This window comes from Manacus candei, unplaced genomic scaffold, assembly GCF_025592945.1.
Source record: "Manacus candei isolate 608988 ecotype Guabito, Panama unplaced genomic scaffold, ASM2559294v1 h1tg000050l, whole genome shotgun sequence".
NCBI classification, from domain to species: Eukaryota; Metazoa; Chordata; class Aves; order Passeriformes; family Pipridae; genus Manacus; species Manacus candei.
In genome coordinates this window covers 37634282-37656406 of record NW_026138098.1, presented here as the reverse complement: position 1 = coordinate 37656406, position 22125 = coordinate 37634282, and the positions used below count along the sequence as shown (strand labels likewise).

General features: G+C 54.8%; 1 protein-coding gene across 1 annotated transcript; it reads right to left on the bottom strand.

Moving 5' to 3' along the window:
- Positions 1-369: 369 nt before the first annotated feature.
- On the bottom strand, positions 370-21666 carry PALD1 (phosphatase domain containing paladin 1). The gene is made up of 20 exons (XM_051799624.1): positions 21503-21666; positions 14233-14430; positions 13983-14085; positions 13607-13786; positions 13376-13531; positions 13113-13273; positions 12903-12978; positions 12105-12253; positions 11924-12020; positions 11713-11817; positions 9030-9125; positions 8702-8836; positions 8016-8132; positions 7754-7933; positions 7053-7250; positions 6586-6726; positions 5898-5969; positions 5581-5721; positions 2736-2891; positions 370-695 (listed from the first exon to the last, which is right to left on the bottom strand). Exons 2-20 carry the CDS (start codon positions 14415-14417, stop codon positions 546-548), a joined length of 2598 nt encoding a protein of 865 aa, XP_051655584.1. The 5' UTR covers positions 14418-14430; positions 21503-21666; the 3' UTR covers positions 370-545.
- Positions 21667-22125: the final 459 nt, after the last annotated feature.

Genomic DNA, 22125 nt, shown 5'->3' with positions numbered 1-22125 from the left:
AATTGGACTAAGAGGGGTAAGCAGGGACCCTAAAACCTGGTGGCACAGCTGCCTTTCCTCCAGCTGCATCCATGACTGGAAAGAGCTGGAAAGAACCAAAAAAGATGCCCAAACCTTAAAAATACCCAGGTCTGCAGTGACTGGGATCCCTGCGAGTCTTAATCCAGGCTACAAGTGTTTATGGCTCCATATATACAAATACATACACACATGGAGCCATAAATTTATAAATATATATCTGTGTATATATACATGTATATTTACGTATATAAATACACATTTGTGTGTATAAATACATGTATTTGTGTATACGCTGCAGTGGTTCAGGGAGAAAGCCAAGAAGGCCTCGATTTTTTTAATTTACAGCATTTTTATTGCATCCAAAAGAACCCCAGAAATTCTCTCGCTCTAAGGCAGCTTTGGGGCTTGCCCCTCCCTCCCCACACCCCCAGGTTTTGGGAACACAGTCTTTTTTTTTTTTTTTTTTTCCCCTCCTCTTCCCCACCCCAGGGAGAGCAGCGAGGGGTCCTCTCTCGCCCCTGACCCTACAGGAATTCCCCACGGAAGGGGCGGGACGTGGCTCCCTGTGCCTGCCAGCGGCCCCGCAGTGTGCACAGGGCTTTGCCCTCCAGGCTCTCCAGCTCAGGGAATCCCAGCTGGTTCAGGACCTCGTAGACCCCAGCCACTGCTGCCACCTGAAAACAGAGCGAGAAGACACACTGAACTCCCCCAGGAGAGGATGAAAAGTCGCTGCGTCCCCCCCAGCCGGGTACCCCCTCCCCTGCAGCCCCCCTCCAGCTGCCCTCCAGCCCCACGTTATACATTTTATAAGCCCCTTCCTTGCTGCTGGGGTCAGCCGTCACAGGGTTTGTTGGCTTTGGCACCTTCCTGCCAAAAAGCTACAATGGCGCCTTGTTTTTGCTAAAAACGCAGGGATTGTGCAGCGGGAAGGGGCGCTCTGGGGGTCAAAGGCTCCTTGTATCCACAGCTTGGGTGTATTTCCCTTCCCTCCAGCAAATGGGGGGGGGTGGGAGGAGCTGTAAACCCACCTATTGAAGATGTGGCACTAAAAGGGCAGCACTAAAATGGGCAGCCCCAGAAGGGTGGAGCCCCAAAAAGGTGGACCCCCAAAAGATGCAGCTTTAAAGATGCTCCAGCAACAGGGAGACAAGAGGGCATTTGTAAACCCATGCATTGAAAATGCAGCACTAAAAGGTGCAGCACCAAGAGCTGCAGCACTAAAGGTGCAGCGTTAAAAAAACCTACACTAAAGGGGGCAGCCCCAAAAAGGTGTGGCCCCAAAAACGTTGCCTCAAACCTTTTGATGCTGTACCACAAGGTGCTGCACTAAAAGATGCTCCAGCAAATGGGAACAGAGGGCAGATGGAAGCCCGTGCATGGAAAATGCAGCCCCAAAAGGTGCAGCATTAAAAGATGCTCCAACAAATGGGAAGAGATGTAAATCCGTGCATTGAAAATGCAGCCCAAAAAGGTGCAAACCCAAAAATTTTGCCTTAAACCTTTTGGTGCTGTACCAAAAGGTGCTGCACTAAAAGATGCTCCAGCAAATGGGAACAGAGGGCAGATGGAAGCCCGTGCATTGAAAGTGCAGGCCCAAAAGGTGGAGCCCCAAAAGGTGCAGCATTAAAAGATGCTCCAGCAAACAGGAACAGATGTAAATCTGTGCATTGAAAATGCAGCTCCAAAAGGTGTAGCATTAAAAGATTCAACACCAGAAGGCACTGCATTGAAGGGAAGGTGCAGCAAACAGGGGGAAAGAGGGAACATGTAAACCAGTGCATTGAAAATGCAGCCCAAAAAGGTGCTGCCCCAAAAATATATAACGGCAAGAAAAGGTAAAAATGCTAATAGCAATAAAAACAATTAAAATAATAGAATACATCAACAGAAATAATACAATGAATTAATAATAAAATACAGATTTTAAATAATAAAATAAAATGCAGTAATAAAATAACAACATGTAAATAAACTATAAAATATAATAACAGTAATAATAGCATCATTAAAATTGCCATGTCCTCAGCTTCCCCTCCTCCCCTCTGCCTCTCAGGCAGAATAATACCTGCAGGCAGCAGCACACACACGCCCCTATGCCCCCACCATGACATGTACCACCTCCAAAGTCCCTTTTCCAGGGAAACATGCAGCCCCCTCAATGCTTGGATGTAAGGCAATGTGTTCCAAATAAATCCAGCAGCTGTAGCCCCCCTGAGCTGGAAATACGAATAGTTTAGGGTCTCTTCCTCACACCCCTATTCCATATGGATAATTTAGGGACTCCCCATTCCATTTTTCCAGCTGGTTCCCAATTCCCTTGGATACCCGGTGCCACCATCCCCATGCTCCCAGACCCTATGCCACTTGCCCTGGCCAGTCAGGGTTGGCTAGTGGCCTCCCAGCCCCAGGTGCTGCAATCACACCTGGCAGATCAAACTAAACCCCTGGGAAACTCAAAAGAGGAGAAAAGGGCAGGTTTGGGGTGGGAGAGCACCCCATCCATGTGGTGGGACTCCATCCCTCTCCAGTGGCTTTCCATGATTGCCCCCAGCCTGGGGAGCTTGCCCAGAGCAAAGGGACCACGGATGATGCCCCCAACAATCACGCAGAAATCGTAAACAAACTACAGATGGTGTTCTGCTTCCCAGGAAATTCCCGTGTTCCCACGTGAAGGCGACATTGGGTGAGGTCTGCTCGGGCAGGGAAGGCCTCACCTCGCGCATCCAGAGGCTGAAGGGCCTCTGCCAGGAGTCCTTCTTCTCCAGGTGCAGGTAGGCGTTGAAGAGGATCAGGTAGATGTAGCGCTCCAGGTACTGCAGGCTCCTCAGCTGCAGTGTCCGTGTCTCCTTCTCATCCTTGCCCGACTTTCCCTGGATGGAACAGGAGCCTGGCTCTGGTGCCTGCCTTGGGAGAGCATCCCAGAGGCAGCTCAGCCCTCACCCCCGCTCCTTCTCCATCCCACTCTGGAAGCTGGGAGGTGAGGGACCCAGGAGGACCTCTGGGGCTATGGAAAAGCCATGGGAGGAGCACAGGAAGGGGGAGGACCACTCTGGGGACAAAAATAAGCACATCCTTCCCTCCTGCTCCCACTGGCACTTGGCACTCCAGGCTCTCATTTCCTTGTGGTTTCCAGCATACACCAACATCGCCCTTACGGGGCAGAGCTAAAAAATAGGTGAGGGATGGATAAAGGGGTGGGGGGTATGCCCAGGAGCCAGGAATAGGTGCCCAGGTGCAAACTGTACCCCAAGCCATGAGATCCTGGACTGCAAAGCATTTCCCCAGGGAAAAACTACTCCCTGGAAAGCATTCCCCAGCTGGATTCAGCCTCCGTTGCCAGAGGAAGAGAGGACATGTGGCCACCCAGTGTCCCACTCTGAAGCTGATGGCCATTGCATCTTCTAGTATTACTTATATATATATTTATCATAAATATCCATTTTATTATGGTTTATATTACAGATACTATAACATTCATAGATTCATTGTTTATATTTATTGTTGTTGTTATATATTGTATTTAATTATACAATAATTTTTATATAATAAATTTTACTAGTATTATTATAGCTCTTAGGAACAAGCTCTGCACAATGCTCCTTCTAGGAATCAATAAATAATAAATAAAACAATAAATAAGAGCCTTGAGCCCACAGTTGATCCCACAGGCCATCCCAAAGAGCAGCCACTCCTCACTTCAGCTCTGCCCTTTGGAAAAGGTATCTCCTCCACATGTGTGTGCCAGTATTTGTAGAGAGCAGATCCTATTATCCTGTTATTTATCTTATTATTGCATTACCCTATTTATTTTTCATTCTATTATCCTATTATTTATCCTAGGTTTATATTCTATTATTTATTTTTATTCAATTATCCTATTACTTATAATTTCATTCTATTATCCTATTTATTTTTATTCAATTATCCTATTACTTTTTATTTTATTCTATTATCCTATGGTTTTTTCTTCTATTATCCTATTGCTTTTTCTTTTATTATCCTATTATTTATCACCTTATTAAATTCACCTATTTAGTTTTAATTCAATTATCATCTTATCATTATATCCACCTATTTATTTTTCTCCTATTATCTTATTATTTATGATCTTATTATCCTATCATTTCTCTTTTATCCCATTATTTATATTTTCTCATATTCTCCAGGTTTTTCCTCCCAGTTAGGAGTGGGAAGAGGTCAGAACAAACCAAGCCAAGTCCAAAGCACCTTTTCCTTCCCTCCTGCTTTGCCCTAACCCTGCAAAGCATCTCCCAGAATCACGATTCCCACAGTTCTCTTCTCCAAGCTGCTCATCATTGAGGAAAAAAATAAAAATAAATTAAAATCAAAGCATTTGCACACAGCCCTGGCAGAGAACAGAATTAAATCCATAACACAGGTTGCAGCCCCTTTAGAGTGGGAATTTTTAGCTCTGCAGCAGCAAAGGATGAGATAAGGTAGGTGCCACTTCCCACCTGGCCTCCTTCCCGGGATAAAGGAGGAAAAAGCAAACTTAAATTAAATTACTTACCCCAAATAAAATTAGATTAATAAATAATAAATAAATGTGCAATAATAAATTTATGAATAATAAATAATAGCTATTGCTGCAAATAGTCAGGTCTCCAGAGGTTTTCCTCTCCCAGCCCCTCAAAAAAAAAAAAAAGCAGAGGACTCAAGAAACCAGGAGGCAAATCCCCAGGGAGGCTGCAGATGTTACTGGGTGATTGAACATCTTGGTTTCTCTTCCCCTCATCGATCGTTCGTGGCCATTAATTGAAAACATGGATCGATGGCAGCTGGAGCAAAAGCTGCAGCGAGGAATCACTGGCAGGACACGGCTCAGACCATCCCAGGGAAGGAATGATGCCAGGTCCTGAGCTCAGCCTGTCCAAGGCCCCATGAAATAGTAGCACAGCTTAAAAAATTCCAAATCTGATCAAAATAATCCTTTCTCCTCTTCATCAGCTCCATAGAGGCTCCCAAGTAAAACAGGGCTGTGGACCACAGGCTCAGCTGGCCATGGGATGCCACCGGCACGGATGGGTCCCCTCCCAAGGATGGCTCCTCTTCCCAAAGATGGGTCTCCTTCCCGGGCTCAGAGGAGCACGAGGAGCCTTCGGGGCTGGAAGCAGAGTGGGACAGACCAGTCCTGCCCTCTGCCGGCAGTACCTCACGGGATGGAGGGGATGCTGGATCAGATGGAGGCTGGTGTGGGATGTGGGATGCAGGTTGGTGCCAGAATGGCAGCATTCTGGGTGGGATGTGGGACAGTGAGAGATGGGTGGGGTATTGGGTGGGATATGGGATGGCACCAGACAGGTGGGATGTGGGATAGGATTCGGGATGGCACCAGAAAAGCAGGGATGCCAAACAGCAGCAGACAGGTGGGATGCAGGACGGAACACGATACAAGACAGCCCTGGGTGACCATGACCACAAGAGCCCTGGCATATCCCTCCAGAAAGCCTCACCCAGGAAACCAAACAGCTTCAGCAGGGCTGGTCCCAGAGCCCAGCTGCACCCCCTGGAACTGGGCAGTGGGAAGAGGCAGCTCACCTGCCGGTAGGTGCAGATGATGATCTCCCGGAGGTGGTAGTGCATGGGTGTCATGGTCTCACTGACCGTGTCCAGGGCCATGTCCACCTCCTTCTTCATCCGGTGACCGTCAGGCAGGAGCTGGACCACCTTCATCACCACCTGGAGCACGGGCAGAAGCAGAAGGGGCTTCACCAGGTGCCTGCTCCCCTTAATCCCATTGCTCTATCCCTGCCCAGGAGAGGATCCAGCCCTCCAAACAAGCAGCTGTGGGTTAAGGCAGCAAAGAACAGGCTTAGAGGGGGACCCCTAAAACAGAGTCATGGCCAAGGACTCACCTCAAACTCCCCTTTGGTGTACTTGGCATCAGGCACGCTCACGATTTCCTCCTCGCTCATCTCAGGGATGCCCTGGGGTGGTCAGAGGGGCTGGGTCATTATGGGCTGCACAGCCCTGTCCTCGCTGCCCAACAGCTGAGCAGAAATGCAGAGCCTGCACCCAGCTCACCAGGGCCCAGGCAGCCCCCACCTCCCCTCTGCTGGGCAGAGAACACCCAAGTTTTATCCCCACCCAAGGAGGGAGCCACATCTCTGGGACAGAGGACTGTTCCAGGCCCTGGCACAGGCTGCCCAGAGAAGCTGTGGCTGCCCCATCCCTGGAAGTGTCCAAGGCCAGGTTGGACGGGGCTTGGAGCAATCTGGGCTAGTGGAAGGTGTCCCTGCCCATGGCAGGGGGTGGAAGTGGATGAGCTTTAAGGTCCCTTCCAGCCCAAACCACTCTGTGATCTCTCCTGCCCTTTAACCCTTCATCCTGGCATGGGAGCTCTCAGGAAGGGGGTAAAGGGATGCACCCACACATCTCCTGGAGCTCACTGGGGGTTAGGCACGCCAAGAAATCAATATACAGATGTCCACCTCCTCCAGCCCACCCTGGCCCTGCCCACACTCCTTTCAACCCTGCAGAGGTTCCCCAGCAGGCCCTGCTCCAGCCCAGCCCGCGGGGAGAGCCGCAGCCCCCATTACACACGTTGAAGTGCCAGAGGGTGAGCACAGCCATGACCATGGCCGTGGTGGTCCTGCCCCGGCCGCTGCAGCAGTTGAACACGAAGGCTGCCCGCGAGTCCTCGGCCAGGGCGCTCTTCATCACCTCCAGCAGCCGGTCAAAGTCCTGCCAGGGGAGAAGCCAGTGGGTTTTTAGGGATGCAGCCCACTGCAGGTCAACACAGGTTGCCCCCCTCCCTTCCTCACCGTGGCACCCCCACCTCTGCCATAAGGCCTCTGGTCCCCTTGCTCCCAGATCCATCCCTACCCAGCTGAAGGCACCCAGTCTCTCCATGCAACATCTCCCTGCCCTGGCAAGCACCCCACACTGTGCCTGGGCATGTCACTGAAGTCCTGGAGCGGTGTGGCACCGAGCAGCCAAGTGACATTCACCCCAGAGCAGCAGAGATGGCTTGGAAAGGAGGCAGCAGCACCATCCCATCCCCGGGGTACCTGCTCCTTGGGAGCACAGAAATCAGGAATGGGGATGCGGCGGTAGGTGAGCCCCTGGCAGGAATTCTTCTGCTGGCTGAATATCTCCTGTGTGGTCAGGCAGCTCTTGAACATCTTCATCTGCTTCTCTGCCTCCAGGTACACCTCCAGCCACTTCTGGCACTTCATCAGGTCACCCTTCAGGGCAGCCTCCAGTTTCTGCAGGGGATGGAGAAACCTTCACTGTAACACCCGCTCCTCCTAATTTTTGTAGGATTTTAATTATTTTTTTTTAGATGCAGGCTTACATCCCTCTTAAACACCCCATAGTCAACTCCAAATCCCACCTCAGGTCCTGGCCACCACTTCCACCCAGGACCACAGTCCCCACCATGCTTGATAGGAGCCTCAGGAGCATCATCTCCCACCACGCTGGGCAGCTCCTCCACAGAGCTGTGCTGCTGCTGCAGCCAAACCCCTTCACTGCCTATCTCCTCTGGAAACCCAGCTGGGAACATCTGCTCCCCTCTCCCCAGGTGTCTTTTACCCTGACTTTTAAGGCAAACTTTAAATTCTTCTAGGGAGGATCTCTGCTTTGCTCCCTCATTCCCAAAGGAAAACAAAACCAAAACCAGCAGCGCCAGGGGGCGAGGGACTATCCAAGCCTCTGGGAAATCCCCCAGGAGGGCTCATAGGAGTATCTCCCAGCAGGCAGAGCTCACCTCTAGCTGCTGGGGTGAGGCAGTGGGCACAGGGATCAGCTCCTCCAGGTGCCCGGGCTCCCGCAGTGTGTAGATCTGCTCGTTCCCCTCCAGGACCGCTTCTTCCCGGAGGTTGATCCAGACAATGCGGGCGTGCTTCCTCTTGGCATCCGTCAGGTACCGCAGGACACTGCCCAGGGTCTGGGGAAAGGGTGGGCAAGGGTGATGGGAGCTCTGGGAGCCCGATGTGGGTCCCTGCCCAGTGTGGGGTCCTGCCCCTCACCTTGGAGCTGGGCTGTGCTGTCCCGTAGACAGGCATCTTGGGCACCCGGCGGAAGTTGGCCACGCTCATCTCCTTGGCAGTGCTCAGCACATCCGGGCAGGAACGCTCATCTGCCACCTGCAACGGAGCAACGCCTGGGCAAGGGGTGCCCCCTCCCAGCCATGGGGTTCCCAGCACCCCACAACCTCTCAGCCACGGTCCCTGCTCAGGAGAAGTCCCCAAACCTTTCCAAAAGCAGCATCCAGGGTGGGTGGGAGATGCTCTTCTTGCAGCACAACCTGCAAGGCACCAACAGCCCTGGGCTCCTTCACCCCACCACAGCCAAGGACCACCAGAAACACTGAGCTGCTGCTTAGGTTCACATCATGGGATGCTCCAGCACCCTGGTACCTTGGGTCTGTGGGGCCAGACACATCCATGTGCAGAGCATCTCTGCCCACACAGGCATCCTTCATAGGATCACAGGATGGTTTGAGTTGGAAGGGTCCTTAAAGACATTCTAGTTCCATCCTTGCCAAGGACGCCAGCAGGACACGGACCCCAGACCCCAGCGCTGAGCCGGAGACCCCAAAGCGCCTGCCCTACAATGGGAAACTCCTCGCTTCCCCCACCCCCCGAACCTCTGTGAGGGACAGCAACCCCAGCAAGGCGCCATTCCCGTCTCTGCACCCCCGGCGGGCACTCACCAGCACTCGTGTGCCCTTGGTGACCAGGTCCATGGTGACGGTGAGCTCCGAGCAGTTCATGCCCGCCTGCAGCCGGTACAGCTCCGGGTGCCGGCACATCCACCTGCTGAAGCTGAGGGCAAAGCCCAGGGGGTACTGCCGGCGGGGGGCCGGGGAGGGACGCGCCGTCAGCTGGGCTCGACCCCCGCCTGGGCACCACCCCACCGAGAAAACCTCCTGGAAAACTCGGAGGCGGAAGCCCCTTCCCTCCCCACTACACGACAAAGTAAAAGAAAGAAAAGAAAAAAAAAAGAGGGGGAAAAAAAAGGGGTTTTGGGGGGTCTTTTACCTGCTCGTGAAGGTAGTAATTGAAAGCAATCAAGTAGAAATAGCGTTCAAGACTCTGTAAAGTCCTCTGGAGGAAATACTCTTTGGTGCTGCTCCCCTGAAAGCACAGGCAGAGGGAATCCGTGATGCTGACCCCACACAGAGCAGGAGGTTGGGAAAAAGCCCTACATGCTCTTCTCATGATTTATTTTTTTTTAATTATACATTTCAAGTTTTCTGTATTAAATGATGCTTAAAGACATGAATTTGTATTTCAGCTCAAACAAAAGCTTCCCTGTAGCCCAAGGACATGCTGGGAGCAGTTCCAACCGGACCCAAGGGCCCTGCTGTTGCATGGATACACTGTCCAGATGTTAACAGGAGATTCAAACCCAGGGAGAGTGGGTTGGAAAATGCTAGGTCCTGCCCCCACCCCAGCCACCTCAGTGGCCTTTGGATGAGGTGCATCCCTGGGGAGAGAGGTCCCCCTGCCAGCCACACACCCTGTAATACCCTTCATTCCCAAGTGTCCCCTCTCTCCCTTCATGCCCAGAAGCATCCTGATGCACAAGTAACTGGCTCCAGGCAAGCTCTCCTCCTCCTCTTCATCCTTACCTCCCCAAAGAAGGCATGTGCCCCACCACGGCTATCCCCTCCCAGGGATGAAGCTCCCCAAAGAAGGCATGTGCCCCACCACAGCTATCCCCTCCCAGGGATGAAGCTCCCCAAAGAAGGCATGTGCCCCACCACAGCTATCCCCTCCCAGGGATGAAGCTCCCCAAAGAAGGCATGTGCCCCACCACAGCTATCCCCTCCCAGGGATGAAGCTCAAACCCTCAGGATTTTCCATAATTCAGAAATCCCAGGGTGGGGGTTTGTACATCCAAGCATCCCATCCAACAAACTGACCAGTGAAGGAGCACCCAGCATGGCATCCACAAGCATACCTGGAGAGCCCATCAGGACCTACTTCCCAGGGTATGATGGAAAATCCTATAAGATGGGGCTGTGCCCGGGGTCAGCTCGGCGAGTGGGGTTTGCTCATCCCTGAACTACGTGGCTGACTCATGAATATTTACTTGTTCTCCACAAGAGAAATCCGGCCTGCTGTCATTTATCAAGAGGAAAGGCAGTGGGATTTGCTCTGGGAACTCAAAACAAAGCCTGCAGGGATGGAGCGGTGCCGGGTTTGCCGGCAGCGCTGACGGCGGAGCGGTGCTCCTGCAGCACTCCATTCCTGCAACCAAAGCCAGCCCCGCGCTCTCACCCAAGGTAAATCTCTTCATATTGCCCTTAAATAGGCTTTTGATGGAAAGGGGGATGATCCCCTCACATCCCAGTGGTGCAGAGTTGGGTATCCTGGCGATCCAGTTGTGGTTCAACATCCCACACTGGGATCCACCAGCATCTCCATCACTTGAGGGCTTAAATCTCCATTTTTACCCCCCAAATCCAGACAGAAACCCACTGTCCAGTGTGACCTCCTTCTTCTATGCCCAGAAAAGCCCTTCCTCTCCCCCCCCAAAAAAAAATTAATTAAAAAAAAAAAAAAAATCAACCAGCTCACCCAATACCACTCCAACACTATAAAGCCCAGGCTGGTTTTCCCATGTCTGAGCATCATCCCCTCTCCCCTCCTCCATCCTCCCCCCAGCACATTTTCCTGGCCCCTTGCCACTGTTTAAACCTGCTCTTGCTCCACAAAGACTTCAAATAAACACTCCTCAGGGCTTATTTATGGCAGTCCCCCAGCCATTTGTTTCCCCAGAGTCCAGGATGACACAGAACAGGGAAAAGCCAGGGAAAGGCTTCAGTGCAGTAGGAAAATCCCTTACCCTGAGCCAAAGATTCCCCTGCTATACAAGAGAACCTACCAGCACATGAGCAGCACCAAACATATCCAAAACTGCCCTAAAAGGGGGCAAGGGGGATAAAATTTGGGATTTGCCATTAAATGCCAAAAAAGAGACTGTAAATGCCTTCTTTTCCCATCCTTTAATCATTTTCATGGTTTTTTTTTTTTGTTGCACGGTACCTGGTTTCAGATTGCTCTTTAAAACCAGCCCCAGCACTGCCACCCCACATTCAGCATTTAAATAGGAAAATTAATCTCCAAAGAGGCTGGAATTGGGACAGCACTTCTACCTGAGCTCCCTCCCTCCCTTCCATCACCTAGTGTAGAGCCCTCCAGGCCAGGCAGGGGAGTCCTACAGCTTTCCATGCTGGAAAACCACCCTGATGGCTCTTTAAAACAACGGGAAACAAAATGCATCTACAGCTAGAAACGCCTGACCTTGAGTGACCATATTTGCAATGATCCCTCCCAGCTCCCGAGGACTTTTACCATCCAGGCTGATATTGATTTTACAATTTTAGAGCTGACGAAACCAGGGCACAGGATATTATTTGCCCCTGAGGTCACCCACCAGAAGCAGCAGCGAAGCCCAGAACAGCCTGTTTTCCCCCCCCAATCCCAGCCTGCTCAATTTTACGGCTTTTGAAACAACTGGAAAGGAGAAAAGAAAAGAAAAAAAAAAAAAGAGAAGCCCCACAACCTTTCAGGTTTCACATCTCTGGGAAATCTCCAGCTCTCAGGAAGCTCTGGATTTCCAGAATTTACATTCTTCTCATCCCAGCGCAAAAACAGCTCAATAAATTATCCCGTGCCGACAGCTCGCATCCGTGCAATCCTCTGATTGCTGTACCTGGATCTGATAGTCCTCCCCGATCCCCTCCAGCTTCTTCTTGTTCTCGTAGATGGCTTCCTTCATGTCGTGCATCTCCGAGCAGGAGGCGATGGCACTGTCCACCTTGGGAGGAGCAAGGGGGAAATCACTCCATAAGCCTTGGATCAGAGGGGAAACAATCCCTCCCCTCCCAGCCACCCCACTAGGGGCTTCAGCAGCACCCCCTTACCTCCTCGACCATCTGCTGGCCTTTGGGGACCATCTCGATGAAGGCCTGGATGACCCGGAGCCTGTCCCTGGGAGGTGTTTTAGGCAGGTGGGGGAGGCTGGGGTGGGAGAAGGAGGAAATCAAACCAGCTGTGGGGGCAGGGGCATCCCCCCACCCCAACCCTGGGCTCTCCCCTGCTTACTCGGGCTTCTGGGCAGCTCCTCGGTGGTGGTGCAGGACGAGGGTGCCCATGGCCATGGCCAGGTTGGTCCTGCCCACGCCGGTCTGGCAGCCGAAGAGCAGCGCCGGCGGGGGCCTGCCGGGATCCCGCAGCAGCAGGCTGGGGCTCTCCTAGGAGGGGGGGACACAGGGATGGGAGTGGACCACAGCGGCTTCCAGGAGAGCCAGGTCTGCCCTGTCAATGGCTGGGGTGGGGGTGACAGCCCTGCCTGGGCACAGAGGGATGGGTGGCATCTCCCCTTTGCTCAGGGGACAGTGTGGATAGTTGAGGACAGCGCAATGGGTGGTTCACTCATTGCATTCCCAGTGCCCTCTCCAGCCACCAGTGGATGCTGGCCTGTCCACCCCACTGGAGATGTTCCCACCACCCACCTCCAACCTGCTGAGATTTCACCTTCTAGAATTAAAAAAAAAAAAAGAAAAAAAAAAAAAAGCTCTGCCATGGAAAACTTTTGCACCAAATCTGGATAATTCCTCCCAAATCCATTTAGGGAAGAGCTGCCTGCACACGGATACTGTGAGGTGGCCAGGGAGGGTCACGTCCCACCAGGGGTAGGGACAAACAGCTGGACAACATGGACTTCTCCAGCAGGATCCTACAGCAAGTGGAATGGGAACTTGCAGGCAGAGGCATCCTCTAACAGGCAGTGTACAGGAAAACGGGAAGATGCTCTTGAGAAATCGCGGTCCCCGATGCGGCACAGGAGCAAATCCCAACCCGGGGTGGCCCCCATGGACCAGGCGCTTTTCCCCGGCTCACCCTGAGGAAGCGGATGAAAGCGTCGAACTGCTCCTCCAGAGGGGCTCCCTCGGCGGGCAGGGGCAGCCGGTGGTACCTGCCGGGCACGGGGACAGCCCTCGTCAGGAGGACGGGACCACGGAGCGGGATCATCCCCACCACCATGGAGGACACGCGGCTTAAGGGGGTACTGAGAGCCCCGACCGTGCATGAGGAGGAGGAAGGGAGCACCTGTAGGAAGGCTGGAGGAAGATGGGTCGGCGGTAGACCTCCTCTGTCACCTGGATGTCCTCCTCACACTGCACCCGCACCGCGTGGGGCTCGTCCCGCAGCCGCTCGATGTCGTTGTACACGTAATAGACGCTCTCGCTCAGCTGCGCGAAGTCGTGGATCTGGAGGGGATGGGGAACCCCCGTCAAAACCCGCCTCTGGGCCGGGGGCACGCCTGCACCCCGTCACGGCTGGCATGGCGGCCCCTTCCCACCCCTCCTCGCCTCCTTCCGGATGGCCAGCTCCAGGCTCTCCGCCCGCACTCCCCGCTGCAGGTTCTCGTGGAGGTTCTCCTTGCCCCGGGGGGTGTAGGACACAAAGTCCCCCTCCAACCGCAGGAAGACCACAGGCTCCTCGCGGACGCAGAAGAAGACACACTCCTGAAAGAAAGGGGAGACAGGCTGCCTAAAAGCTCTCTTGCCTTTTTCCACCCCAGTCCCCACCCTGCCACCAACCCTGTGGCCCTCTCTCTGCAGCTTCTGCAGCACGAGCTTGAAGCCATTGAGGCTGGGTTGGCCCATCCCGAACACGGCGTAGCCTCCTTTCGCCTGTCGGAAGTTGGGAGCGCCGCAGCTGCCAGTAGTGTTCAAGACATCTAATTTTCCATATACATCCCTGACCATGAAATATTTCCCCTGCAAAACAAGAGGGAAAGAGAGAAGGTGGGAAGTTGGTGGATTCAAGCAATCTGGGACTTATGCATCCCAGAACACAGCTGAGAAGTGGCTTTTTCTTGGTGATCTTCAAAATTAGCCCCCCAAAAAAACCCTGAGGTCTACAAATCCCAGGTTGAAACGGGTTGGATGATGGAATTGGCGGTGGGATGCTCACCTGCACCAGGTAGTGCTCCAGCGTGGCCTCAGAAATGCGTCCCACCGTGTAGTTGGCCTTCAGCAGGTCATCGTGGATCTGGAACTCCTCCCTGCAGTTGTACCTGCAAGAGCCATGTGCAGGTGGGTAAAGATAAAAAACCAATGGCACGGGTGGAGATTAAAAAACAAAAACCCAAACCAACAATACTTAGGGAAGGGAGTGGGGAAAAACAGAATTTTGGAGTGTCGAGGGGCTGCCAACGACTTACGTGATGACCACGGGCGCCACTTTGTTGGTGATGATGGACTTGGCCTTGCTGTTGTGGAGCCCCAGGGTCTGGAAGGAGTGGATGCTGAGGGAGCGCTGGTCCTCCATGCTGCCGTCTCCCGGCGCCCGGCTCTCCAGGGGGGATGCCGACACTGCCTGCTGTGCCGCGCTGGCCGTCGTACCCATAATCTGCGGGCGGCTGCGCCGGGACAGGGAAGCAGCAGCAGCCGCCGCAGGGGAAAAAGAGGAGGGAGAAAGAAAGAGAGAGAAAGGGAGGAGGAATTTATTTTTCAGCCGCTCCTGATTTAGGCAGGGAAAATCCCGGGCGGGCACGGGGCAACCCCCCTGCCCGCGCCCAGGCGAGGGAAGAAGCGCTAAGCCAGCCCTCTCCCTTCCGCTCCCACAAAAGGCTTCCTTCCCTCCTGCCATGCAGCTCCCTCCATCAGGGAGGTGAAAGCAGGGCTGAGGAGGGAAGGAATGGGAGGGGGGAAAAAAGGGCGAAATGCTGGATCCGGTCCCCAAAACCTGCTGAGTCAGCACACGGCCCCGCGGAGGGACGCGGCGGCGCAGCCTTCGCCTCATCCCCTGCCTTCCCAGCACCCGCAAACCGCTCCAGGGTCCCTCCCTGCGCGGAAAACACTTGAACGGAGAGCAGATCTTAGGAATATTTAGTAATTTGGGATGTAGGAGCATGCCTGGAGCAGACCTGTGCGTGCAAATCTGCCTTTAAAGCAGCCGGTTATCCCCAGACTGCAGGAGTACCCAGGGCAGGTGGAGGACCCCCGAAAGCAGCCCCCCCTTCATCCCCAGGGAGCTCATCCCTAAACAAGGGTGGAATCAAAAGGGCCAGGGCTGGCGGCAGCCAGGAGCATCCCGCCACACTCCACCGGTCCCGGACAATGAGCCGACTGTCTGCAGCAGCCAGGGCCGGATCCTGGTTTCCAAATGAAGCGAGAGATGGCAAGGGGGCAGCCTGGAATAAACAAAAACTCTGCCCACTGCTAACGAGACGGTCCCCAGTAAAATCTCCCTGGTGCTGATGCTGCACGGGAGTCACCCCGGCAGCACCCGAACGGGACGGTACCTGCTCGGAGGCGACGCTCGGCGCTGGGAATACTGGGATGGCTTTAACCCACCCCCCACAAATCCTTTTGCAGCTGCTCCTCCTGCCTTACAAGCAGCACAGGATCAATCCCTTACTGTGATCCCAGGGAATGCGATGCCCCCAGCAGCTGCAAATGCTTCCAGTGGGGGGAAAAGCCTCCGGAAAATGTGCTATTTCGAGACGACCGTGCCCAGGCACACATTTTCCCCTCCTCCCCATCCTCCTTCCCTGCTCTGCAGAAAACTTGTTGCTCTACTGTGAATTTTCTGCACCATTAGGCAGCTTGGTTTCTTTTACACACGAGAGGACGAAGGGGGGGGGGGGAGGGAAAAAGCCCCTCAGCTGTTTCAGGCCAGTGCAATTTCTCCAAGTCCTCATGTGTTTCTTTCACATAAACACTGTCAGGGCAAAAATAAAGGGAAAAAATATATATAGTGAGGGTTTGAATGTTTCAGAGCAGGCACTCGTGGCTTTGGAGAGCTCAGGCAACAAGCAGGACTGGGGCATCCAGCCAGGATGCTTTTTCCCCCTCATTTTGCTCAGAATGGGTGCATCTTTTCAACAGCAAGCTGGATCAATCCCTTTGGATTTGCTCCAGCATCCCCATGCTGGGGGATGGAGAATCCACCCCCAACTTGGAGTCAGGAATCTTCTGTATTTCCTTCATCCTTCTCGCCCCTCCCCACAGACACCCACCTTCACCCTAAATCCCTCAGGGATATTTTCTTTACCCGACAAACCACACCAAGAAATAACAGGCATAAAAGACGCCGGGCAGATTTGGAAATTGTCTTTCAAACCACAAAATGAATGGAGAGAGGAAATCACATTTCAGCTTCTTCCCCCACCCCGCCCCGCCTCCCTGCCTCGGTTGGGCAGGCAAAAACAAGCAAGAAAAGTACCGAAATTACCCAAAATGGGTGCTCTGGGCAGCCAGGGAAACTGCTCTAAAAAGCCACAGGGAGAGGGAAGCACTGGTGTTATCCATACAGGGGCAGCTCTTTACTGGTACTGCTGCATCTGATGGGAGCAGGAGGGTTTACACCCTCCCACCACCCACCCTACAAGCTGGGACACAAACTGGGATGGGTAGGGAAGCAAAACCCTATCCCAGGAGAACAGACAAGATTATCCTGGCTGAAAACTCTTCCAAATATTGCTGATGGCTGCGATGGAAAGAGTTGCAATGGAGCCACCATCACAGGCCAGTCAAAGGAGGCAGGAGCCCAAGGAACAGCCTGGCAGGGACCAGCCCACCAAAGGGCTCTGGATTAATCCAAATATCAGGTTTTCCCCCAATATCTGGACACAGTCAGCAAACACTGTGAGAAGTTCCTGCACTGCAAAAGGTTGCCCAGAGAAGTTGTGGCTGCCCCATTCCTGGAAGCGTTTGAGGCCAGGCTGGATGCAGCTTTGAGCAACCTGGTCTAGTGGAAGGTGTCCCTGACCATGGCAGGGGGTTGGAATGAGATGAGCTTTAAGGTCCTTTCCAGCCCAAACCAGCCTGAGAATCTACAATTTTAAGTTAGGAGGCTGGGCTGCAATCCACATGGGTTTTATAATGGATTACCAACTGGCCAGGGTGAGCTGGTTTTAAGCATCCCTTCCCTTGCACAACACAGTATTTGGGGGTTTCATTTCCAGGAGAGAAAGGATGCAGGGACAAACCCTCCTGCACAGCATCCTGGCCTCCTGTCTGCACCCTCTCCTCCTTTTCCTGGGACAAACCCCAGGAACACTCCCCCAGCCAGCTCATCCCCTCACAGCCCTCATCTCAGAGACCCAAAAGCCAAGCCCAAGATCAATCGTGGCCGTGGTTTGTTAACAAAGAGCCCATTTTCTCCCCAGCTCCCAAAAGAACCGACACCCTGCACGAGGGATTCCCACTGAACAAACAGGCACTGTTCTTCTCCAGGTGTTTTGCCGAAATTCAAAGCTCCAGCAGCCGCCAGCTCATTATTCCTGCTGCCTAACAAGGGAGCAGAGCCTCCAGGTGGGCAATGCAGAGATGCCTCCTTTCCCCTCCAGACCTTATTCCAAAACATCCAGCCCTGCCAATGCCAGAGGAGCCACCAGCAGCACTGGGATGCTGGTTGAGCATCCCAAGAGGTGCCAGTTGGGCTCGGCAGCCTCTCCCACATAAGTTAAAACGACACACAGTGCTCAGCCCTCCGCCATCCCACCTCACAGAGCTGCTCCTCTCCCCCTCCACCCAGCACAGGGGTTATTCCCACACCCGGGGACCTGGCCAGGACTCAAAGCCAGAGCAAACAATGGACTAAATATAGTGGGAGGCAGGCGGGTTGCAGCTGCAGGATGCATCTGCCCCGGCCGCCGCGATGAGGAGGAAGCGTGCACTTGCCTGGTCACCTCGTTGTCAGCAGGAAATAAATCAAATACATCTCCTTCTGTGCATCCTCGAGATATTTTATAGCTTTTAAAGCTCCTTTAAATGAAAAGCAAAGCCCTTTGGGAAGCAGCATCCTCCCGGCATGTCCATCCCTCTCTCGGTGTGGGGCGGCCCCAGAGGCTTTTCAGCACCAAGCTGGCACGGATGCATCCACAAGGGACTGAGGGTCACCCCTGGAGCACCACTGACCCAAGCAGGGAGGCAGGAAACACTGTGGTGGCCAGCAGGAAGCCCCAGTGCTGCTGGAGGGGCATCACCAAACCCCGGAGGAAGTGCTGGAGCCAAGCCCCCCTCCCCGGCGTGCTCTTTAACCTTCTTTATCAAAAAACAGTGAAAATTAAAAAAATGTACAAACAGCTTTGCTGGGAGAGCCTGCCTGTGCCAGGAGATATCCCGGAGCAGAGGCTGTGTGGGAACCAGGCTCCTGTTGTTCCAGGTGATGCCGGAAGGAAACAGTTTGGCTTCTTATAAACACATAATAAAACAAAAAAGAAAGGTGAGAAACAGCACATTAAGCCGTGGTTGATTTGAAATGTGTTGTCCACCCACGGGGCTGCGAGGGCAAAATAAGGCAAAGAAGCCACAAGACCCAAAATGCCTCAAATCAACCCAAAAGCACCTTGGCAGGAGGAGGAAAAGGCCCTGGAAAGGCAAGTTCGCAGCAGACAGCTCTGATTTTACAAGCCTTGACTGATTTGTTATTATCTTTAAAGGAGGAAAAGCAACCACCCTCCATCCTCACAAGCTCCTTGGAGAGCCAGCATTGACAGCCAAAAATATACCTCAATAGGCAGCATTTCCTAGAAAGCCCAGAGGTATTTCCCAGTCAGGCCGAGATTGGTGCTGCTGATCCCCCGTGCACCCTGTGCTCCACCATTAGCATCTACCAAGGGGGACAGGAAAGCATCCGTGGGATGCCTTCCCCCAAATCCAAGTGGAAACATCCGGAATAATCAGGAGCAGGCATTTCACACCCCCTTCCCAACATGCTCCTGTCTTCTGGTGGAAAACCGAGTGCCACATCCCCATCCTCCGTGTGACCAACCTGCCTTCAGTTACTCGATTTAAAACTCCTTACCCTGAAGTCAGGGAAAGCTGTTTGAGACGAGGAATGGAGGAGAAAAAGAAGGCATGCAGGGATTTCAGCCCAGAAATGGGGGTGTGACTGTGCTCCCCGTCACAAGGGCAGCCACCAATGAGGGGGTTACTGGTATCCATTGGGAGTGGTAGCCAGGCTGCAGCCCTTCTTCCCAAACCTGGTCTGCAGTGACTCATTAATCAGCACTAGTAACACTCCTTGCTAAGCAAAGCCCAGAGGGAATTAAGATCCTGGAAGCACTCAAGGCCAGGTTGGACAGGGCTTGGAGCAACCTGGTCTAGTGGAAGGTGTCGCTACCCATGGAAATGGGGTGGACCAAAATGACATTTAAGGTCCATTCCAACCCAAACCACTCTGTGGCTCCATAATTTTGCCAAGAGCCCACCTGTAACAGCTACAACATGCCAAAAAACTCCTTTACTGCAATTTTTAAAGCTCCTCCATCAGGTCCCTTCACACATCCTGCCTGTCCCTGGGGTGCTGCTTTTTGGGCAGGCAGGAGGTGTTCAGGCTGCCTGCTCTTGAGGAGAGGGGTTTTATCGATGAGCAGCAACAAAGCCCCGACTTGGAAGCGCCAGCACTGCCAGTTGTGCTGTCAGCTCACTGCCAGCTGTTTCAAGATCTGTGAGCACTCTCACTGAAGGGTTTCCTTTCAACAGTGCAAAGAAAAAAAAAACAAAAACAAAAGCCATAAAGGCTGGAGATAAAGACTGGGAGCATCTCCAAAGAGACCAACGTCCTGTGGCAGAGCTTTTCTCCAACACCAAACAGTCCCCAGCTCGCCAGGAAGCACCACAGCCCCAAACCCAACCCAGACCTGCCCAACTTTTCCCTGCCAGAGGTTCTGCGGTGTGACCCCAGAGGGGAGCAGGGGGTCTCCAGCAGTGGGGGACTCGGGCTGTCCCCCCCACACACACACAACACCCCCTCCCACCCCGGGGTGCCCAGCGGCAGGGTGAGCCGGCCAGGGCGTTTCGGGAAGGCGAGGGCTATGATTTTGTGCTATTCATAGCAAACCGCCGGCTCCCCTCCCAACGGGGGGAAGGCTGGCGGAGCAACGGGACGGCTCCTTTTACACGGGGCCGCTTTTCCACGCCGGGCTCTGCTGCAGGACCACACCTTTCCCAGGACAAGCAGCACCTTATGCATGGCCGCGGTTTGGGATGCGGCAGGATACGGAGCTCGCGCTCCCAGGATCTCCTCTCCCCCCACCCCGCCCTCTTAATACATAAAGCAAAACCAAGCAAATCCCGGGGGGTTTTTGCTCACAACAGAGACCTGCCCGTTATTTTTAGGCTCCGTGTCATTCGTGCAAAGGCATAATCACTTCCTGCCTTCCAGGAAGGAAATGTCCCACCGCCGCTGCCTGCACGCCTGCCTCCTCCTCGGGCACTGCCTGCCTGCCTGCTCTCAGCCCAGCCACCCCAAAAAACGCTGTTCCCCCCCATGCAGGGAGGGTAAACAACCGGGACGCCGCTCGGTATGTGACGAGTACCACGGTCCGGAGCGCTGCAGGGAGGAGAGGGAGTGTTCGCCCCCGCCAGCACTAAGAGGATGCGCCGGGGAAAGGGCAGGGAAAGAGGTCCGGAAAAGTCCGGCAGCCATCGGAAACGCAGCCTGGATGAGGCTTCTGGACGTTTTCAACCTCGAAAAGCTACAGATGCCGGCCAGAAGCCCAGCGGGAGCAGACAGCCTTCCTCCTGGGGCATCCTCCACGTCCCAGCGGCACGGCAGCGAGGGTGACCCCGTCCTCCACGGGGGGTGGGAGACCCCCGGGCTCTGCGCCGCACCCTGCACGTGCCAGCGGGAAACCCATCCCTGAGCGATCCCAGGCTTCCCGCTCCTCTCGTGCTCCCCAAGTGAGAGCTGCAGAGCCAAACCCCAGACCCCGAGCAGGGAAGGCGCTGTGGTTACATCTGCTCCTCTTCCTTCTCCGTCCTCATCCTCCAGCAGGGAGCCATCCTGCAGCTCCCCGCTTCAGAGTCTGCTCCCCAGACGACTTTTGGGGGTGTAAGGCAAGGGATGCAAACTCAAAAAATTACTTCGGGGGACTCGAGCCATAGCAGGCACGAGCTCCCCGCTTGGGTCAGCCTCCAGCGAGGCAAAAAGAGGGAGAGAAAAGCCCCTATTAAAAAGGAAACAGGACTGCAAAGGCAGGAGAGGTGGGAGGATGCCACGGGGCGGATGCTGGGCCTCAAAACTAGTGAGCCATCTATTTTCCAGAGGTTTGAAGCCCAGCGTTGGCTCCGGATAAACTCTCCTTGCCACGGCTGGGGCACCTCGTGCCCACGCTGTAAGGTCTGTGTTCCTGGAGCAAAACAAACCTTCTCCCCATCGCCCCCCGCCCTTTGGCTTGGGGGGACACACCCAGAGGGGACCCGTACCCAACAAACACCCCAGCTCCCCATCTCCCGGGGGGGGTGGCAGCCACCCAGGGGTGGTGCTGGGAGACGGAGGGGGAGCACCCTCGAGGGCTGAGCCCCTCCACCCCCTTCCCCACGCACCGGGCTGGGAAACGAACCCCCACCACGCCTGGGGAAGGGATGAGAGGGGGAGCCGGTCCCGGGGGGGCGGATGGCGAGACCGGGGCGAGGGTGGGGGGAGGATGCCTGGGACCGGGATGGGGAGGATGGCCAGTCCCGGGGGGAATACGGTACCTGGGGGCGGCTCCGGGCTCAGCTCCCGCGCCGGGCTGGCCACGCCGTCGGGCGCCCCATGGGGGCGGCGGGAGCGGGTGGCGGGAGCGCAGCCCCGCGGCCGCGCCGACCGCCGGCGCCTCGGCGGGGGAGGGACCGGGCGGGGACGGGGATGGGGCCGAGGGGAGGCCGGTACCGCCCCCACCCCGCTCCGGGACACGCCTCCCGTACCGCCCCTCGCATCCCCTCCCAGCCCCGCGGGGACCCTCCGGCCGCGGCGCCGGCCCTCGGAGACCCCCAGCACGCAGCACCCCCCAAACACAGCACCCATCCCCTCGAGGACCCCCAGCACACGGCACCCCCCAAACACAGCACCCATCCCCTCGGGGACCCCCAGCACACGGCACCCCCCAAACACAGCACCCATCCCGTCGGGGACCCCCAGCACGCAGCACCCCCCAAACACAGCACCCCTCCCCTCAGAGACCCCCTGAGAGGCAGCACCCATCCCCTCGGGGACTCCCAGCACACGGCACCCCCCAAACACAGCACCCACCCCCTCGGGGACTCCCAGCACGCAGCACCCCCCAAACACAGCACCCATCCCCTCGGGGACCCCCAGCACACAGCACCCCCTAAACACA